The 21,479-nt window shown below is 38.3% G+C and overlaps 1 protein-coding gene across 2 annotated transcripts in view; it reads right to left on the bottom strand.

The window, feature by feature from the left end:
• Positions 1-21,479, bottom strand: part of ARMC3 (armadillo repeat containing 3) — an 86,756-nt gene that overhangs the window by 30,042 nt on the left and 35,235 nt on the right. For both annotated transcript variants that reach the window (XM_043884153.1, XM_043884151.1), the window contains 2 exons: positions 16,320-16,472; positions 15,923-16,028 (listed from right to left, as the gene is read on the bottom strand). In XM_043884153.1, the coding sequence (XP_043740088.1) occupies positions 15,923-16,028; positions 16,320-16,472 (259 nt within the window). The remainder of the gene's footprint in view (positions 1-15,922; positions 16,029-16,319; positions 16,473-21,479) is intronic.

Raw genomic sequence — 21,479 nt, 5'->3', positions numbered from 1 at the left:
AGCTATTAGTCTTACTTAAAAAAACTAATTTCAGTTATAGAAATGGAGTGCAGAATTTGTACTTTAAAAAAAAAAGAATTGCATTAATTTTGTATCTTTCAAACCCAAGACACTATGTCTTATTTCCCCCATGTCTAACATATACACAAGCCAAATCCTATCCTATTCTAAAACACAATTTTAGTTTCCTAGATGGAACAGTATTCAAATGGATAGGACAAAAGTCAAACTACTTTGTTACAAAATACAGAATTACAGGGTCATATGTCATTGCGACAATCTGAACCTATTTTCTGATATTTACTCTCATTAGTCTCCATCCGGTTGGACTTTAATCAAATAAGAGTTTAAAATGTAAATTGAAAAGTTTAACCAAACTAAAAACCAAATATGGGGATGTATGAAAACATGTTTATATCATATATGTAAATAGAAGTGAAGTTTGACATGTCATGTCTGTCAATTTATTACCAAGTCCTGACTATTTCCCTCCTCTGTATTTCTCAAATCCCTCCCTTTCCTCTATCTCCATCTCTCCCTCTGAATCCAATCCAATATCCTTTCTTATGGATTGATGTAAGTTCTCTCCTAACACACTTTCCCCCTCATCCACTCCAAACTTTTCTCCATCTTACAGTTAGTGATTTAAAAAATATATATATACACACACATATTTATACATATATATGTATATATACATATATGTATTTGGCTGCACTGAGTCTTACTTGCCACACGTGGGATCTTCTTTCTAAACCTTAGTTGCAGCACATGGGATCTAGTTCCCTGACTAGGGATCAAACCCACGCCCCCTGCATGGGGAGCACAGAGTGCTAGCCACTAGACCACCGGAGAAGTTACTAAAGTGATTTAAACTTCTTTCACTTTTATATTTTTATTGGAGTATAATTGGTTTACAATGTTGTGTTAATTTCTGCTGTATGATGAAGTAAACCAGCTATATGTATACATATATCCTCTCCTTCTTGAGCCTCCCTCTCACCCCTCCCTTCCCATCCATCTAGGTCATCACAGCACGGAGCTGAGCTCCCTGTGCTATACTGAAGATTCCCACTATCTATTTGCTTTGGCACAATGGTAAAGAATCCACCTGTCAACGCAGGAGATGCAAGAGAAGCAGGTTTGATCCCTGGGTTGGGAAGATCCCTTGGAGTAGGAAATAACAGCCCACTCCAGCATTCTTGCCTGAAAAATTCCATGGACAGAGGAGCCTGGTGGGCTACAGTCCATGGGGTCACAAAAGAGTCAGACACAACTGACTGACTGAGAACGCAGCCAAGTATATTTATGTCAAACCTCATCTCCCAGTTCATCCCACCCTCCCTACCCCACCTCGTGTCCACACATCTATTCTGTCTGTGTCTCTATTCCGGCCCTGGAACTAGGTTCATTTGTGCCATTTTCCTAAATTCTGCATACATGTGTTAAATATATGGTATTTGTTTTTCTCTTTCTTAGCCATAAAAGGGAATGAAATTGGGTCATTTGAAAAGATGTGGGTGGACCTGGAGTCTGTCAAAACAGAATGAACTAAAGTTACTTTTTAAATAATAAATATAATATTTCCCCTCTACTTAAAGCTTCCACCATTCCCCACTGCTCAGGATAAAGCCCTGGATGTCTCATGTGTCCTCTGGGGCTGAGCATGAGTTCTCGGGGGCTGAGCATGAGCTGACCCTGTCCCCTTCACCCCCACGCTCCCTGCCAGCACTCCCTGTTGCTGCATCCCAGGCCTTTCTGGCAACCTTGCCAGGCTCCGTGTCACCTCAGGCTGTCCTCACACTCTGGTCTCCCTGACTGGACATTTCTTCCCCCGATAATTCCCATTCATCTTTCAAAGTTCAGCACTAATATCTCCTCCTCAAGGAAGCATTTCTTGACCCCCAAACTAGGTTAGGTCTCTTTTTCACATGAGCTCAGAGCATGCATTTGCTAAACATAAAAGTTTCTTTTTGTTTTAAAAAATGAGATTTTGGTACAAACGTTCACAGTCAGAGAATAGTAACCATCTCAAAATATTATTTCATGGCACATGTTATGGAAAGGAATTCAACACAAAAGTTTTTTTATATTAAGTCCCCAAGCCCCACAGTGAAAAAGCACTTACAGCAGGGGCACTAAGAATACTAAGGAAAATTTCAGTTGCAAAAGAGCGTCTACTTTAGGCCTCCCTGTATTCACTATGCTGTTTCATGTCTGTGTGCCTTTGCACTCATGCTCTCTTTGCCCCAAACGCCTTGCCCTATTTCTCCCACACTCTGCCTGAGGACCACTAGCTCACCCTGCAAAACCGCTCACTCGCCCCTTCCTAGGTGAAGTTATCCGCATCCATTACTGCCCCTCCTTATTAATCACCCCTCCTCTGTGTCTAAGCCTGGTACCTACTTCTCAGGCAGTCTTTTTATATCCCCAGTGCTGAGAAGATCAATATATTTTAATTGACTTGAATCACCTCAAGGGGAGTGATGAGAACCTCTGCAGGTGTTGAGAAACAGAGGGAAAAGTACTCAGCTCAGTTTTAAGTTCGCAAGAAGGGAGCGGACTCAACAGTATGGGGATCTCCACTTGTATCACTTAAACAGCTGCTCTTGAAAGCAGGTTATTTCCTCCTCACCCCTGGGCTTCTCTAATTATACAGTGAAGTCATTTTTATAGGGAGTGTAATAGACGAATCTTGCACTTCACACAGTGTCTTTGGGATCTACTCCTTTCGGGTATCAAGGGATGTGGATATTCTGTCTTTGCGGACACGGTGGAATGTTTATTTGGGCTCTGTCTTCGGAGGACATGATTTGGTACCTCTCGGATGTTGATTCTTGCTGCTGTTGGGAGACTCACATTTAACCCATCTGCAAAGGCTGGTTACATGAATCAAGGGTGACCTTGGGCCGCACAGAAAATCTGTTTAACAGAGCCCACATACCGGGGAATATGTGGAACCCGATGGAACAGATGGTAATATTGGCAATCAGAACCTTGTTTGTTAACAGTGATTACAACCATTCCCACCAGCACGGCTTTTCATATGTCTCCGTGAAGTTTGTCACACCAAAGAAAGACATATTGGTGGCAGACACGCTGCGAGTGGGGCGGGGAGGTACATGTGCAGCAATGACTGGGGGCTGGCGAGTTTAATTGCGGGTTCCCGCGAGTCTATACAGGTGCAAGGGGGGTGGGGCGCGGGCCGCTAAGATAAACAGATCTCCTGGTTATCACAGCCAGATTTGGAATGCTGTGAACAGGATTCCTGACTCTCATTCCAGCCAGCTTTTCAAAGGTAATGACCCGAGAAGTCGAGGGTGTTCGTTAAATTGATCGATTTCTGAGTCCCAAACAGCCGTCACCCCGAGGCAGCCCCACAGCTGCAAAAGACAAAGAAATGTGCCCCCCAACTCTGGCTGAACCCCAGGATTGACAAAAGTAGCCAAGAGATTGTCTCTTTTTAAAGAAATATTTAAAGACGTTTATCCTGTAGTAAGGGACTGAATCATGATTAAACTGCAGGCAAAAATCTTAAAGAATGTAAAGTAATATTATTATTAAAGTGAAACCCATCCATGAAAACAAACGGAGGAAGCTTTGCCTCCTATAGCAAAATAAGAAAAAAAAAATGCAAAAAAATTTTTTTAAGTATGTGAAATCAAATTGTTTCCATCATACCGAGGTGCCCTAGCAAGTACGATTTGGGGGCTTCCAGAATATGCTTTTAACTACAGTTGCTGCGACATCAGGATTTTTCAAGAGAAAACTGCTAGTTGCGAGGAGTCGAGTACACCCTAACCTGCCCCCTCCACAGAGAACACACAGGGTTTTTTTGTTGTTGTTTTGTTTGCTTTTACCAATTACGAGGCAGTCAGTCAAGGTGCAGGGAAATCAAATGTAATTTTCTTACAAGTGACAAGGAATCTTTATTGACCTATCTGTTCAATCAGGATACCTCACTTCCATACATGCCACCTTCTGTCTCAAAAAACTGGAATGCCTGCCAATAATAAACTAGATGCCATCAGGAAAGAACAACTGTCTTCATTTAACATGGCTGACTTGTCTCCTGATAAAATAGGGATAATGGTCAAGGTGTTAGAACATTCATAATCAGTCCCTTCTGCAGCTATCAAATGTTTCTGTTTAGCCTGGAAGTCAGTCTGTTTACATATCTGGATGTGACAGGGGCCACAATCCCAAAGTAATTAGGGATACCACGTTGTTGATTTTCTTAACTAAATAATAAGGATGCTGAAATCTCTAGTGTGACTGCACATAAAAAAAGAAAAAAGAAAAAAACCACTGGCCATTGCCAGGATTATCCTCAGCTCATCAGCTCTAACGTCGCTTCTTCGGAGAGACCCTCTTTGATGAGCTGTGTCATTCCTGTGACTCCTTTCACAACCCTGGTGTCATGCATGCCCCTCTCTATGATATCATGCTGTTTTATTTAATCCATACTGTTATTGCCTCTGAAATTACCTTAAAATTACTCATGTGTTGTCTGTCTTCCTGTCCAACCTGTAAGCTCTATGAAAGCAGTTTCATGGAACCATTGTCATGTTCCCTACAGTACCCCTACAGCCGAGAACAGTGCCTGGCACAAAAAGAACACCCAAGTGACAGTGAAATAATTTACACAAGAAACCAAAATTCACAGATAATAACTTCCTTAGCCTTTGGGATAAAATGATAAAAGTGGTAAAGAGTGATCCCATCTATTCCTAGTGGAAATTTGTGTTGCAGGCTCCCTGGATCAAGGGTAATCACTTGGACGTGCAAAATAGAATCCAGATTCCATTTTTATTTTGTTTTTGTTTTATAGTTAAGAAAGATAAAATTTAGTGAGAGAATTACTCAGGGAGCAAGTCAATCAACAGACACAAAATTAAAACCATGGTGATCTGACTTTTAGTTCACTATGGGTTTTTTCCAATTATTAATATCTTAAGCTTTAAACAAATATTGTATTTTCTGGGGGTGGGGGGCGGGGCGGGAAGCCAGCATCCATTTGGTTTACTTCATCATTCCTTAGGAAATGAGAAATAAGGGAGACCATTTTGACGCACAGCATTTTGGGAAATTCTTACTAACCTTTGAATACATTTTTTTTTCTTGTTTCTTATTCTCTTATAAAGAGAAAACAAGGATGAGGAGGAAGTTAAGTGATAACGGGGAAAGAAACCTGGGGGAAAGGTGGAAGGAGGGAGGAAGGAGAGGAGGGGATGGAAACTCACTTCTCCAAAGGTGCCTCCAGTCTGGTGGAATCCAAAGAGACCAAGAAGGCAGAGGGAAACATTTTGGTGGGAAGATTTGGAGAAGCTCAAACTCAGGGAGATAGTGAGCAGGAGGCAGAGAAAGAAAAATCATGAGCTTTCTCTGGAGGTAGGTAGCTGACTGGCTTGGCGTATAGTATCCATCCCACCTCTGTGACCTTGAACAAGGACTGTGCTTCTGTTTCCTCATCTGCAGAATGGACGTGATGATAAGACTCGATACATCATAGGGAACGCTTCGAGTATTTACTGATACATTCCATTTCAAGTACTTAGCTCAGTGCCTGGCCACACATTCCAACTATCATCATCATTTCATCATTGCTATCAACATCATTGTCACCACATCAGCAACATTATCACATCATTACCCACACCTACTCAGTGAGCCACAAGGGCAGAGATTTTCCTATAATCCTGTCTCTATTTCTGGATCATGGGAAAATAGCATCCTATTTACAAATTTGCATCTATGTATGAACTTTTCATTTTCAGACAACTTTTCAGCTAGACAGTCAAATCTCCAACCCCTGCAGGGCTGGAGCTGAAGCAGTTTCCTCAAGCATCACTCCTAAGTCTTTGTTTAGGCAACAAATGAGCAATGAAGGCTGTTTTCAGAGGGATGGAAAATCATGGGAAAAGATTAATATAAAAGTCAAGGACGAGTAAAAGTGGAATTTATGTAAGTATAAGCATGGCTTCAAATTGAGAGAGAAAAGGATCATACAATATAAAGTTATCCAAACTGTTTGATAATTTCCTCTTAAAATAAGTTACATTGGAAATTAAGCCTGAAAGAGGTACTAGCAAATTTAAAATAAGGTTATGCAAATGTCAGTCTTTGCTTTCCAGGTAATAAAAGCAGGATAGATAATTTTCTAATTGAACATTTTGTGGGATTCATCTAGCCTCAACTGGTAGCTAATAAAATTCAAACTGTGAAGGTCGACTAGGGATCAACTGACGCAAAATGGGGATATGGAATTGACTTGTTTCATTGCAAAATCCAGCTTTTCATTCTATATATTCCTTAAAATCAGAGGTGTTTATCAATATACAGTTAGCAGAGAAGGAATCTAGGTACTAAGGTGAGTAGAAATAGAAAGTATCCACTCAGTAAACTTGGATGGAAATAAGGAAAGAATACTACTTAAGTTTACCATGAAGGTGCCTCCCATGTATTTTATCTGTTAATTTCAGAAGGCTTTCAAGATAGTGAATAACACTTTAAATAAGTTTTTTGAGGTATCATCCTGAATACAAAAGTTTGATACATCCTTACTACAAAATTGAACTTTGTAAAAGGAACTAATTCAAGTTATCTTGGAGGATTCTCATCTTATGAGCATTTTAATTTGAAGGAGGTAGCATCTGACAATAAAGTGATATAAGTAAGAATTTTAAAACCAAATAATTTCTATTATACAAAGTCAAGAGCAAAAAATTCAGCTCTAGAGTAAGTACCATAACAACAAGATTAATTTATGTCGGTTAAGCGTATTATATTTATCCTATATGGTTATGTAGCACAGGTGATATTCAGCCACCAGGACAATGAATGTGTCAAAATATTTTGAAATGACTTCACCTTAAAAGGAGACAAAGACAAGCATCTATTAACACACAGCAGTAGAATATTATCTGTTTAAAAGCACCACAATGGAATGATTTCCAGATCACAGTCTTTCAGTAATGTTTTTAAATATTATTTTAAACACACTGAAGAATATTTCAGATTAAGTCGGTGTGCATTTTCACTAAAATACAGAGCAAATCTCCCATTACCTTTTCTGCCCCTCCCCCAACATCTTCCTAAACTGCCACTAGGGGTCAGTATGAAGACACAGTTACTCCACTGTTAGAGGAAAACGGACTGCTGAAAACATTTTCCCCTGTGAAAAGCCCTAACAAAGACCATAACTGCACAGCTTTAGCATTACCAAGTCCAGCCCATACATCACGTCTGTAACATGAGTTTGCATTTTTCCTGAGGCTGCATTTTAATGTTGTAAATCACAGTGGATTATTACTATGGTCAATATTTCTTTGATTAAAAAAAAAAAGTACTGTAAATGACAAGATTACTTATTCCTAAGTGAATCTGTGTGGACTGGTCAAGAAGTATGATCTAGAACAGATGTTAAAGTTTATTTTCAAAGGGTGATGGTTTGCATCTCTAGCCATCTGGGAGATAAATATATATATCTTCCTGGAGGGGAATGGCAATGTGGAAGTGAATCTTGTGATGTTTTGCCAACTTTAAGAGAGGTGTTTTGTCCCCTCCTTTGAAATGACCATCATCATTCACTGCACTACAGCCTCAAGTGCACAAGAAAATACAGTACATCCCCTACATAGGAACCTTCAAGTTGTGAACTTTCAAAGATGTACATGTACCCAGAGAAAGGAGGAAGAAGACGTAATTAAAGAGCCAAAGAGATTCACGATGCAGGAAATGGCAAGAGGGTTTTCTTTATTTGAGGAGACACTGTTAGCTTTTGAGACACAGGACCCAAATGTGGAACGGTACACAAAGCTTGCAGCAGCCATTAGGAATGCAATCCAGTACATCAAAGACAAGAGAAAAAGCTACTACCCAGACATCGCTGGATTCTTTTTTCAAGAGGGTAGATAGAACTGAATCCAGCAAGGAACCAAAACCTGGGCTATCAATGTCAGGCATGAATGAAACTGCAGCTTGCCCTCCGTCTCCTAGTGCTGGTGATCCTTCAGCTCTACCATCTCCCACCTCCCCTTCCTCCTCCAGTCAGTCTTCTTGCCTGTTCACTTGATGCCAGTCCCTGTGTGCCAGCCGTTGTAATGTACTGTACTTTTCAAGGTGCTGTACTGTGCGATTAAAATTGTTTTACTTTTTGTTTTTTACCTACTATTTGTGTGAAAAGCATTATAAACCTATTACCATATTGAACTATATAGCCAATTGTTAGTTGGGTACCTAGGCTAACTTTGTTGGATTTATCAGCAAAATGAACTTATAAACAAATTGGACTTACAAATAAGCTCTCGGAACAGAACTTGTTTGTATGTAGGAGACTTACTAAAGACTAGCACTAGTCTATACTTAAATCTGCAGAATAAAAGAAAGTAAAAGAAATATTTGTAGAAATAAATACATAAGTACACTACCTTCCACTAACCCTATTTATTGGGGGGGAGGATTTTTAAAAAAGCTTTGAAAAGTGGTTTTCAAACACAAGAGAGATTTAACATTATAAGAAACTATTCAAGGTCAGGTCCTTCCCTGAAAATACTGAATGGATAGAGAGTTGGGTCATTGTGAATAAATGAAGTGCTGTGTTTTCTTGATGTTTTATATGTGGCACATCTTTAAAAGATTTTCTCTACACATTACATGACTTTCTTAGGCATGTTCATGCGTGCTTGGTCACTTCAGTCATGTCCTACTCTTTGTGACCCTACGGACTGTAGCCCACCAGGCTCCTCTGTCCATGGGATCTTCCAGGCAAGAATACTGGAGTGGGTTGCCTTGCCCTCCTCCAGGGGATCCTTCCAACCCAGGGATCAAACCCAAGTCCCTTCTCCTTCACTGGCAGGTAGGTTCTTTACCACTAGCATGACCTGAGAGGCCCGTCTTAGGCCTAGCACCCTGATAAATCATTCTACTAGATATTAAAATGATTCAGTCACTGCTTTATTTCTGTGTTAGTAAAGAGAAATATGAACACTGGTAATACAGAATGACAGGTCATCCATATAGAATGAGGACATTGAAAAGTTCCCAAAGCACTCAACATGCACATCTGTATAATTCGGGGGCATTCTGTCTCTTCCTGGAGTCTCTTTGGGGTGTTCTCCCTACTCATCCCCTCATTTCCTTTGTTGTGGTCCTGACCACAGGTCACATGATAGCAGGATGGTCCCTAGAGAAGAGTTGTCTCTGGTAGTGTGGAAGCAGCAGTGGCCCAGCAGTCCAATAAAAAAAAAAAAAAATTTTTTTTTAAAGTAACCACTATATATGCTGCCTTGAGTCACTGCTGTTGTGGGAAGGGCTATTAAAAACAAAAAAATAGGGCTTCCTTGGTGGTCCAGTGATGAAGAATTCATCCTGCAGTGCAGGGAACAGCAGTTCAGTCCTTGATCTGGGAAGAACCACATGCTGGGGTACAACTAGGCTGTGGACCACGACTACTGTGCCAGTGCTCTGGAGCCCGTGTTCTGTGACATGAGAAGCCACCGAAATGAGAAGCCTGTGCACTGCAACTAGAGAGTAGCCCCCACTCCTCACAACGAGAGAACCCACTCATAGCAATGAAGACCCAGTGCAGCCATAAATAAATTAATTAAAAAGTTTTAAAAAATTTAAAAACATTAAAAATAAGGAAATGGAGATAACAAGTTCTGCAAGATTTAAGGAAATCACCTAGTTTTTATGGAGATACTATGAAGTAAATATGAAGAATCAAGACTGAATTAGTATGATCTATATATATATACAACAGCGACTTGACTGAGCATTTTCTATAGCAAAACCATAGCTTCAGCTGACCTCTCTATAAACATTAAAGTAACTGTAGTTATTACTTTTTACACTTTAATCTTATTCATGTTTTATTTCTTAAAAAAAGTGTATCTTTTGAAAAATATCTAGTTAGCAATCACATTATTTTCTAATCTTTTCATTGTTTACCAGTATCCAAAATTTACTTACTGTTGGCATTGGGAAATGAAAAGCGCTGAACAGTTCTCATTCTTGGAATGACTGAAAAACTCTAATTCTGATCAGATCCAACAGATGGCAGTGATGCTATAAATTAATAGTTTAAACTATTCTAATATAGAGAATCTGCCCCTCAGGAAATGTCAACCAAGAACAAATGCTCTCGGTAGTTATGTAAATAATATAAAACTTTGATATGACTAATTGGATTTAAGAAGTACAATGTAAATATGTAGTTTAGCTGAAATAGTACTTCTTTCAAAAATAAACAACTTTCTCCTTTCTAAAAGGTATTATAAATTGAGAATTGTCAAAAAGATCAACAATGAACCAAAAAAGGATAATGGTGTCCAAATTAACTAACTGGATTACATTTTTAATGCTTTTTTAAACAATTATTTATTTATTTGGCTGCACCGGGTCTTAGTTGTGGCATGTAGGACCTAGTTCCCCAACCAGGAATTGAACTCAGGTCTCCTGTATTGGGAGCTCAGAATCTTAGCCACTGGAACATCAAGTCCCCTGGATTGCATATTTATATAAAATTCATTGTTGTTTCTCTGTTTTCATTTCCACCTATTTCTTTCTATGGTGGTTGTTTTAACCTCACTTGTTACTTATTCACTTAAAAATGATTTTACTTTTTTCCCTCCTATCACTTTAAATAAGTGACTCTGGCTCTTCTGGTCCTCTTTTCCTGTACCCTCAAGCTTATTCTTATTCATTGCCTTTTGTCCACTTTGAGTGACTTTATTCTGCAGATAATACAGAATGAAAAGTATGGCTAGAAGACTCTTAGAACTAAGTTGCTTTCCACTTTGTGAATGAAATTCTGTGAAAACAAACAACACAATACAGATGATCACTTTCTATTTTAAGTTATCGGCATCTTCTTTCACTGTCATTTTCCTTTTGATTGTGTTGTTGGCGTGCGCCCACTCCCCCACCCCACCCCCAAAATGCTATTATGGGATGGGAACTACTCTAGATGCTTGTTGTGTGTCAGTGAATTAAACAAAGGTGCTGGGAGCTGGTCAGAGAACAGAATGAATGAGCTGTGTGTTGCTAAGAAAATGCTAAGAGCTCTGAGGAAAGGGCAGCAGGAAAGGAGGCTGGAGAAGGTATGTGGGTGGTGTGCTGTGACCACAGTGGCCACCGTCGGCCTTCTTGGGGTGGCATTTGTGCAGATTGAGGGGGTGGGGAACTGCGTGGTAGGCATTCATGGAGTAGAAGAACATTCCATACAGAAAGGATGGTCATGCAAAAGGCCTAAAGCAAAACACTCCTGGGAGGTGAACGGACTTCCAGAATAACTTTATTGTCTATTTTACTCTTCACCATTTTACTCCCTGACAGTAGCTTGTTTGTTTATAAGTAAAAGGGTTTGTGTTTCTTGAATTATTTTTAAATCACACTTTACTTATCCATAACTCAAAAATACCTGGAGACTTCACATATCCAGAACACACATGAGAACTATCAGAAAATGAAAGAAAAGAAAGAAATGGCCTGTGAGGACCAAAACACCACTTAGAGACGTGGCCTCAGGTCCTCCATTATTATCTTTTATATAAAATTTGATAAAGCTAGGTTACCTGGTAGCCAAGCTTTACACCGACTGAAAAGAAGGGATTTCAAGAGAACGTTGTCAGCGTTGGCCCTACCCATCAATTCTAGAGATGGCAGTGAACATTAACACTGCCAGCCTGTGTAAGGAGTCAATAAAATGTATCAGCCCAAAGGCGCTCCACCTGGAGGCTATCCTCAGCAGCTAGGCAAGCATGCACCTTCCCTAAGGGGCCTGAGTACACTACCATGCGTGTATGATAGCCACTTACTCAAAATGATAACCACAGTGCATCCCCTCTCCCCTCCCAAGTTTAATGACCATACAATCAGAAATTTGGAAGGGGAGGATTTTAGAAGATTTTTATTCAAATTCATTATATATTTTAGAAACCCTTTATTGATTATAGAATTAAAATTTCAAGTGTCCAGAAGACTTTATCTAGGAAGCCACATTCACAGACAAAAACAACTAGGTGAGATCTTTTGGTACCAATTAAAGTCATACTTATAATTAAAGTTGAAAATCTTCCACAAAGAGGTGTGGGTGGTCTGGTGGTTTGTCACTGCTACCAGATTTCTCATCATCATATTTTTATTTGTCTCTGTTTTTGGTTCTTAGAACTTTGACATTCATTCATTGTCATATTATTTTATTACATTTCAATGTGTTTTCTTTTGGAAGAAAGCAAGAGGTGTGCAAATCTGAATTCATGTATTTTATAAAGTTTTATGCATATTATAAAAATGTTTTTAGATTATAAAAATACTTTGACTTAAAAGCATTTGTCGATTTTTCAAGGAAAAAAAAAGTCATCACAAAGTATGCTCCTCCTTCCTCCAGTTGGTTTTCTTTTTTTACTTTAGAAAATATTGATTTACCCTCAACATACATAAAGGAAATTATACTAGGATCATATGTTGTTATAACAAGCCAGTGATCATCTAATTCATGAGGTGAGTCTCCAACTCCAGAAGGTGCCCTGAGTTTAAGAACCAGAAATCCATTTTAGGCACCTTGAAATATGAGTGTAGGGGAAGGGGTTACATTTTAATAACAAAACTGGAATTCTCAGCCCTTCACTGCATTTTTTTTAAAAAAAATTAGGCTACCAAATATCAAGTATCCCAACAGCTACTAAACATACCTGGAAGACATCAGCTCTGGGTTTTTGCTTTATTCTCTTACTATTAATACTTAGATGTGGTGGAAAAGCGACTTTCTAACTATTTCAATTCCAGTTACCCAGCAGCAGAGCCAGGGACTCAGCCTTCGATCCTACAGTACATTGCTAGGAAAGGGGATGAAATGGACTGTTTCCAAAAACTGATATTGGAAACACTCACCCATGCCGAGTTTGATATAATTTTTTAAAGGTCATTTGAGTAGGTACTACAAATAACCAATCATTGTTGTGGTCTCTTCTGTTGTAGTTAGCTTAGGAGACCCTAGGAGACTGACTGGAAGGATTGACAATGGGGCTTGATTGTTTTCATTCCTTTTGATTGATGAAAGAATCTTTTTCAACCCCAGTTCTTAGAGTTTGGCACAAACAGGTCAAATCTGACTCTGTATTTTTCTCAAAACCATTAACTTTCAGTATCTTTTAGCTTAAAAAGTCCAAAGTAAAAGCTACACAGACCTCAAAAAAACCATAAAACCACTTTCAATCAGGTCCCATTTCCCTTAGCAGACATAAGTTGGAAAAAGAAATCAGAATGTACAGTATATGATAGGTTAAAGAAATAACAGCAATTAAAATTGATAAGAAAAATTAAGTAACAAAAGTAAAGTTGATTATCATAGAAGAAAAGTCAGGCACCATCTAGTCCTAATTGATCTCTCTGTGGACAAAATGGAACTATATCGGCAGATAACAAAAATTTGATAAATGGAAAATTGAGAGAAAATCTGAAGGCAGCTTCTTTGAGTATTACTTATCATCCTGATTGTCTAGGATGTTATATAAAACTGTGAAACGAGGTAAGCCAGGCAGTCTCACATCAAATCAAGACAGCTATACACTCTAGAGGCCTTTTAGAGTATTTTAGATAATATATAAATCTAAATGCACTGGAGATTGAAGCGTTTTAGTGTCACTGATAAGATTTTTGCACTGGTGGGACTATACTGGAGAAATCATTGAGTATGCTGTTTTCAAATTGCTACTTACTATGCCCTGATATTCTAGACATGTGTGTGCTTTCATGCACATGATGATGCACACTGAATTTAGGAAATTATTGTGTCAAAGATTGTAGCTCTTAAAGGAACACAGTTCTGTTTTGATGCTTATGCATTTTGGCCACAAATAGGGCATTGTTAGATTTTTAGTCTTTCCATCAAGATCTTATCAAATATTTGTGTGTGAGTAGAGAAAAAGAAAGAAAGGGTAAGAGATAGATGAAACATATGATGGCATGGAGGAGGATTTATTTCAAGTAAGGAAGGGATAATTTTAGCAGCAATGCCAGAAAACCATAATATGTGAATGTTAAAAACTGACAAAATGACATGGTTAATTTTATGGGTCAACTTGACTGGGTTAAGGGGTGCCCAGATAGCTGGTGAAACATTGTTTCTGAGAGTGTCTGTGAGAATGTTTCTGGAAGAGGTCAGCATTTGAATGAATCAGTAGACTGAATAAAGATTCCTCTTTTCAATGTGGGTGGGCGTCATCCAATTCATTGAGGAACTATACAGAACATAGTGGGGGCTTCCAAGGTGGCTCAGTGGTAAAGAATCTGCCTGCCTATGTAGGAAACGCAGGAGACACAGGTTTGATATCTGAGATGGGAAGATCCCCTAGAGGAGGAAATGGCAACCCATTCCATATTTTTGCCTGGAAAATCCCATGGACAGAGGAGCCTGGCAGGCTACAGTCCATGGAGTCATAAAGAATTGAATCATGACTGAGTACACATGCACAGAACAAAGAAGGAGGAAGGGTGAATTTCTTGAGATGGGGCAACCATCATCTGCTTTTCTTGGACATCAGTGCTCCTGGTTCTCACACTGGGACTGACCATCACCACCATCTTTCCTGGTTCTCCAGGTCACAGATGGCAGATCCTGAGACTTCTCAGTCATCATAAGCTCATGAGCCAATTCCTATAATAAATCTCATTATACACACACACACACACACACACATCTTCCATTGGTTCTGTTTCTCTAGAGAACCCTAATACTCATACCATATTTAGGGAGGGTAAATAATTGTTTTTTACTCTTCTTTATTTATTTAGATTATTCATTGAGGTTACATTGGTTTGTAACATTATACAAGTTTCATATGTACATTATATTTCTACTTCTGTATACACTATGGTGTGCTCACCACTAAAAATTTACTTTCCATCTTCACTGTACAGTTGATCCCCTTTACCTGTTTTGCAGTCCTCCTGCCCCTTTCTCTCTGGTAACTGCTGCTCTTTTTTTTTTTTTTGTATCTTCAAGTTTGTTTCTGTTTGGTTGGGCTCTTCATTAATTTTGCTGGCTAGTTTTTTATATTCCCATAAGAGTGAAATCAGATAATATTTGTCTTTCTCCATCTGTTTTATTTCACTCAGCATGGTATCTTCAAGGCCCATCCATCTTATTGCAAATGGCATTAATCACTTTATTTATGAAAGTTTATTTATGTATTTCCTCTACAGATGATAAGGTTGCTTCTAGAAATTCTTACTGTTTTGTAAGCAACCTTATCATCTGTAGAGGAAATAGCAAGCCTTTGGAGTCCAGTAGATCAGAATTTCCAGCTCCTCTATTTGAATGAATATGTGTACCCAGGAAAATTAGGGAAACCTGCAGAGCCTCTGTTTCCTCAATTAGTAGATGGATTATCTCGACAATTAAAATTTTAAATGAATATAAATTACATGCCACGGTGTTTGGAATACAGAGGACATTCCTTTTCAACCTTTTTCCATAGGTATTTACTGACGATACATTGTTTTCAATGGACTTTTAAAGTGTTTCTCGATTTTATCTACTGTTTGTCCCTTTAAAAACTGATTCTTTAAAATTTTTTTCTTGATTTACCAATATTTGTAGAATGTTGTCTTTAGCATTTCCCAGCATTATCCAATTTTCTTTGTTCTGGACCCTTCTACAAGGCTTAGCCTCTTACTTACATCAAATGTCCCACCCGTTTTCCCAACAAGCCCAGAAACCCTCAAGATTTCGTGATGTTTTTGGAAAACAGGCCTATCTGCCGACTCTTATTTTCATAAGGGTTCCTAAGGAATAACCCAACATAGAAGCATCTGAAAGGACATGTAAACTGCCTTGAAAGGCAGGCGATTACAATGAGCTCATCTTGGCCTGTTAAATATCCTGCAAGTTGTGTTGAATGAGTCGTTTTGTACTCACTTCGCATTAGCAGGATTGGAGGTGGTCAGATTTGCCAAGGCAAGGGCAGTAGCTTCCCTCACTTCTTCACTGTCACTTTTTAGCAACTGAATTAACTGAGGGATTCCTACAGAAAAAGAAAAGTAAAATGTGACTGTACAGATATCCATGTGAACTAGAATATGGCAGCCTAAACATGTTCAATGGAGAAGGAAATAGCAACCCACCCCAGTATTCTTTTTTTTTTTTTTTTTTTCTTTTTTCTTTTCGCCACCCCAGTATTCTTGCCTGGGAAATCCCATGGATAGAGAGGAGCCTGGTGGGCTACAGTCCATGTGGTTGCAAAAGAGTTGGACACAACTTAGAGACTAAATAACAAAAACAACATCTTCAAAGTGGCTTCTCCCAGTGTGCTTACCTTGATTATTGAAAAATTCTTTGGTGCCTGAATTCTCACACATTGCTGAAATAGCTTGGGAAGCGGCAATTTTAGTTCCATCGTTTTCAGAACCCAAAAGGCTTACAAGACATTTTTCGACTTCCAGTTCGTGAAAAAGTTTTCTATTTTCAGCTTTCATAAACCAAAAGGGGTAAAAAATATCAGAATTTTGTTACAAAAACTGTTCAAATATAAAGACTTCTCCATCCAAAAATGATGGGAATTCAAACTATTTGTTAGCTTTAATCAAAGTCTAAGCTAAACAAAATATATACCTATTTAATCTTTAGAACATAGTGAATGTGCCAAATGAATTATGGGTATTGCACTTTTTTCTTATATGGTATGAATACTATGGTAGAGAAAATTCTATAATAAGAAAGAGGCAAGTTTCAGACTTAGTAAGAACTTACTTTCACTAGTCATGTGCTGTATTCACACACGCTGTCTTCTCACTGAGCACAAAACCTGTTTATTTTAAATACAAAGCCCAATATTTGAAGAATACCTAAGATGTACAAACCTGTAAGCTAGATGCTCAAGAGAAGAGCAGAGAAAGTAAAAATGAGTAATAAAGTGTGATTCCAAGTCTTAAGGAATTTATAATCATCTTTTTTCTTGTTACAATACATGCTGACATAGCAAAAATGAAAATAACTGCTAAGTTGCCATAAATATAATATAAACATAGTACAACTCTGTCTGAAAACAAATAAAGTACCTACCATGATAGTCACCCCACTATAAAACACTAAATTGAAAACCAAGGTATTCTTAATGTTCTTTTTGTTCCTGATGTTTTTCTGTCAATTTAGTTTGATTTTCTAATAAGTGACAGCCTCATTACTATACAAAAGCAAATACTACATTGAATTAAATTCAATGCAGTATTTAGAGTATATAGACTATTAAACAATTTTTTGTTTTGTATTCTGTATTTAATCCTAAGTAAATTATTATTTATTAAAAGCATATACTAGGCAATATTTACATTAAATGAAACTCATTTTTAATGCTATAATAGAAAAACACAAGTTGGAAAAGAAACAGTTTACAAATAATTTCTTGCTAATTACAGTTTCTTAGAAAATTTTGTCTTAAGTTTGATTCTTATTAATAGATTGCCAGGAGAAATACCAACAATCTCACATATCAGATGATACAACTCTAATGGCAGAAAGTGAAGAAGAACTAAAGAGCCTCTTGATAAGGGTGAAAGATGACAGTTGAAAAAGCTGACTTAAAATTTAACATTCAAAAAACTAAGATCATGTCATCCAGTCCCATCAGTTCATGGCAAATAGAAGAGGAGAAAGTGGAAACAGTGATAGATTTTATTTTCTTGGACTTCAAAACCACTGCAGATGGTGACTGTAGCTATGACAAACCTAGACAGCATATTAAAAAGCAGAGGCAGCACTTGGCCGATAAAGGTCCATATAGTCAAAGCTATGGTTTTTTCAGTAGGCATTGTGAGCATTGGACAATTAAGAAGGCTGAGCACCAAAGAATTGATGCTTTTGAATTTTGGTGCTGGAGGAGACTCTTGAGAGTCCCTTGGACTGCAAATCAATCCCAAAGGAATCAATCAATCAATCAAGTCAAACCAGTGAATCCTAAAGGAAATCAACCCTGAATATTCATTGGAAGGACTTATGCTAAAGCTGAAGCTCCAGTCCTTTGGCCACTTGATGTGAAGAATTGGGAAAGAATCTGATGCTGAGAAAGACAGAAGGCAAAAGGAGAAGCGGGCAGCAGAGGATGAGGTGGTTAGATAGCATCACCAACTCAATGGACATGAATTTGAACAAACTCCGGGAGATAGGGAGGAGAGGGGAGCCTGGTGTGCCTGGGGAGCCTGGTGTGCCTAGGGGAGCCTGGGGTCACAAAGAATCACACACGACTTAGCAGCTGAACAACGACAACAAGTCTTTAATAAAGTCAATGTAAATGATTAAAATAGAAGGATGTGTGATATATGCTCTTAGAATGTTAATGTACAAAAAAAGAATCAGTCGGTCACTTCAGTCACTCAGTCATGTCCAGCTCTTTGTGACCCTGTGGACTGCAGCACCCAGGCCTCCCTGTCCATCTCCAACTCCAGGAGTTTACCCAAACTCATGTCCATTCAGTTGATGATGCCATCCAACCATCTCATCCTCTGTTGTCCCCTTCTCCTCCTGCCTTCAATCTTTCCCAGCATCAGGGTCTTTTCAGATGAGTCAGTTCTTCACATCAGGTGGCCCAAGTATTGGAGTTTCAGCTACAGCATCATTCCTTCCAATGAATATTCAGGACTGATTTCCTTTAGGATGGACTGGTTGGATCTCCTTGCAATCCAAGGGACTCCCAAGAGTCTTCTCCAACACCACAGTTCAAAAGCATCAATTCTTCGGCACTCAGCTTTCTTTATAGTTCAACTCTCACATCCATACATGACTACTGGGAAAACCATAGCCTGGACTAGATAGACCTTTGTTGACAAAGTAATGTCTCTGCTTTTTAATATGCTGTCCAGGTTGGTCATAACTTTTCTTCCAAGGAGCAAGCATCTTTTAATTTCATGGCTGCAATCACCATCTGCAGTGATTTTGGAGTCCCCAAAAAATAAAGTCTGTCATTTTTTCCACTGTTTCCCCGTGTTTGCCATGAAGTGAGGGGACCAGAGGCCATGATCTTAAGCTTTCTGAATGTTGAGCTTTCAGCCAACTTTTTCACTCTCCTCTTTCACTTTCATCAAGAGGCTCTTTAGTTCTTCGCTTTCTGCCATAAGGGTGGTGTCATCTGTATATCTGAGGTTATTGCTATTTCTCCCGGCAATCTTGATTCCAGCTTCTGCTTCTTCCAGTTCAGCGTTTCTCATGATGTACTCTCCATGTAAGTTAAATAAGCAGGGTGACAATATACAGACAATATACCGAAAAAAGAGAATATTTTGGTAGAAAAAAAATGTTGATATTAACTTAGATTACATCGACATGTGGAATTAATTACTTGTGCATAATTTTAATTAACGTTTTTTTCCCAGAGATATCTTCAGAAATTATAGCAACTAGGTTTCCACTTTTAGGTTAATACATGATTTGTCTTCTTTCAACAATGGTTTTTTAAAATTGCCCTTTTTCACAGAAGCAGTGTCATGGTCAGATGTCACTATCTTTGCAAATACTCTTTTGGTCTTTGTTCGTCTGATACACAGATATATGCCGAGCAATCTGGCCATCACTGGCACAAGGGAAGTCACTAACACTTCTGTTCATTTGTCTTAAACCAATCATGAACCATGTCCTGTAATCCTATCATTTTAATCCTTTGCTCCTTTTATTTAAAATTGGAATTCAGTCAGGCCATAACTGTTTCATTAAAAAACTGTGATTAATACTTAAATCTCAAGTATGTGGCCCTTAAAATGTTTTAAAATATATGTAGTCCTTATTAGTTTTCCCTGAATAACTAAGATCTCAAACTTTTCCAGAATCTCTAACTTAAAATGTCAGATGTATAATTAAGACTTCCATTATGGCACTAAATCAGCTTTGCTAAACAGAACCTCTGAGTGGACTCCATCAGGAAAACTGACCAAAAGAATTAATTTGAAAAGCTTACTTTGGAGTATGTGGTTGTTGCAATAAAAAAACCCACAACAACAGTCTATATGCAATTATAGGAACAATTTTTTAAAAATAATTTAAATACTGTGGGCAATTAGTTTCTCAACCCTGCTGGGAGTGTTCTCAAAATCCAGCTGTGCTCACCAAACCTCAAAAGTGCTAACTGCAGTGTGGCTATAATAGATTTAAAAGATGAATTAACATATTAACCAACTACCTTCTTTGAATTGCTACACTGAGAAGTGTTTACATTTTAATTACACTGATAATAAAGATGGCAAGGTAATTATATTACTAACAGAACCATGTCCTTTAAAAATACCGTTGGTTCAGTGTCACTGAGACAAAAAGCACGAGGTTTTGCGTCTGAGGATGGATCTGTGTGGTGACGCTTTTCTTCCCTGTCCTCAGACGCTGCTGGTGGCCGCCTGTGCTCTTGCTGAGGTGTCAATGCCCGTTCATAAACCCCGTGGCGACATGGTGATTAGCGCCTTCCTCCTCCTGGTGCCAGGTCAAAGGCACGCTGATTTAGGGTGCATGTTAGAACTTTACTCAGCAAACAAAACTTAAAGAGTGGTATTATGTGTTTTTGTTTGAACTGTGTTTTTGACATCCAGTGATGATTCTAATCCTAACTCCTAGTCTATAAAAATTTTTTGATGATGATGGAAAGTAAAAAAAGAATGTTATAAATGAATACTGATCATTACATTGTTCTTAAAAACAGTATAAGGAGCAAAATTTGTAAAAACCTACTTATGAATGGAGTTAAGAAAATATAAACTGGACTACATCAAAATTTAAAACTTCTATGCATCAAAAGATACAATTAATAGAGGTAAAAGGCAACCCACAGAATGGGAGAAAATATTTGCAAGTCCTATTTCTGATAAGGAGTTAATATCTAGAGTATATAAAAAACTCCTACAATTCAATAACAAAAAATTTTAAACACGTTTAAAAATGGGCAAAGGATTTGAATCGACACGTCTCCAAGATGTTTTAAGTGGCCGTTAAGCACATGAAAAAGATGCTCAAAATCATTAATTATCAAGGAAATGCAAATCAAGACAGAGAGCTACTACTTCACACCTGTTAATATTAGTATATACATTTTTAAAGACAGAAAATACCAAGTATTGGCGAGAATGTGAAGAAATTGGAAACTTTGTGCCCCATTGACAAGACTGTAAAATGGTGTAGCTGCTATAGAAAGCAGTATGGCAGTTCCACAAAATAGTAAACATAGAATTACCATGTGACTCAGCAATTCCACTTCTGGGTATGTACCCCCAAGAATCCAAAGTGGGAACTCAGAGAGGTATTTGTGCATCTACGTTCATAGCAGCATTATTCAGTGCACCCAAAAGGTGGAACCAATCCAGTATCGATTAGTGGATGAATGGATCAACAAATGTGGTATAAGCATACAGTGGCGTATTTTTCAGAGTTAAAAAGGGAAGGACATCCTGACACATGCTGCAACATGAATGAACCTTTGTTAGAGGAAACGCTGACTGAAAGCGCC

This window comes from Cervus elaphus, chromosome 23 (assembly GCF_910594005.1).
Source record: "Cervus elaphus chromosome 23, mCerEla1.1, whole genome shotgun sequence".
NCBI lineage: Eukaryota > Metazoa > Chordata > Mammalia > Artiodactyla > Cervidae > Cervus > Cervus elaphus.
This window is presented reverse-complemented; position numbering and strand designations above follow the sequence as displayed.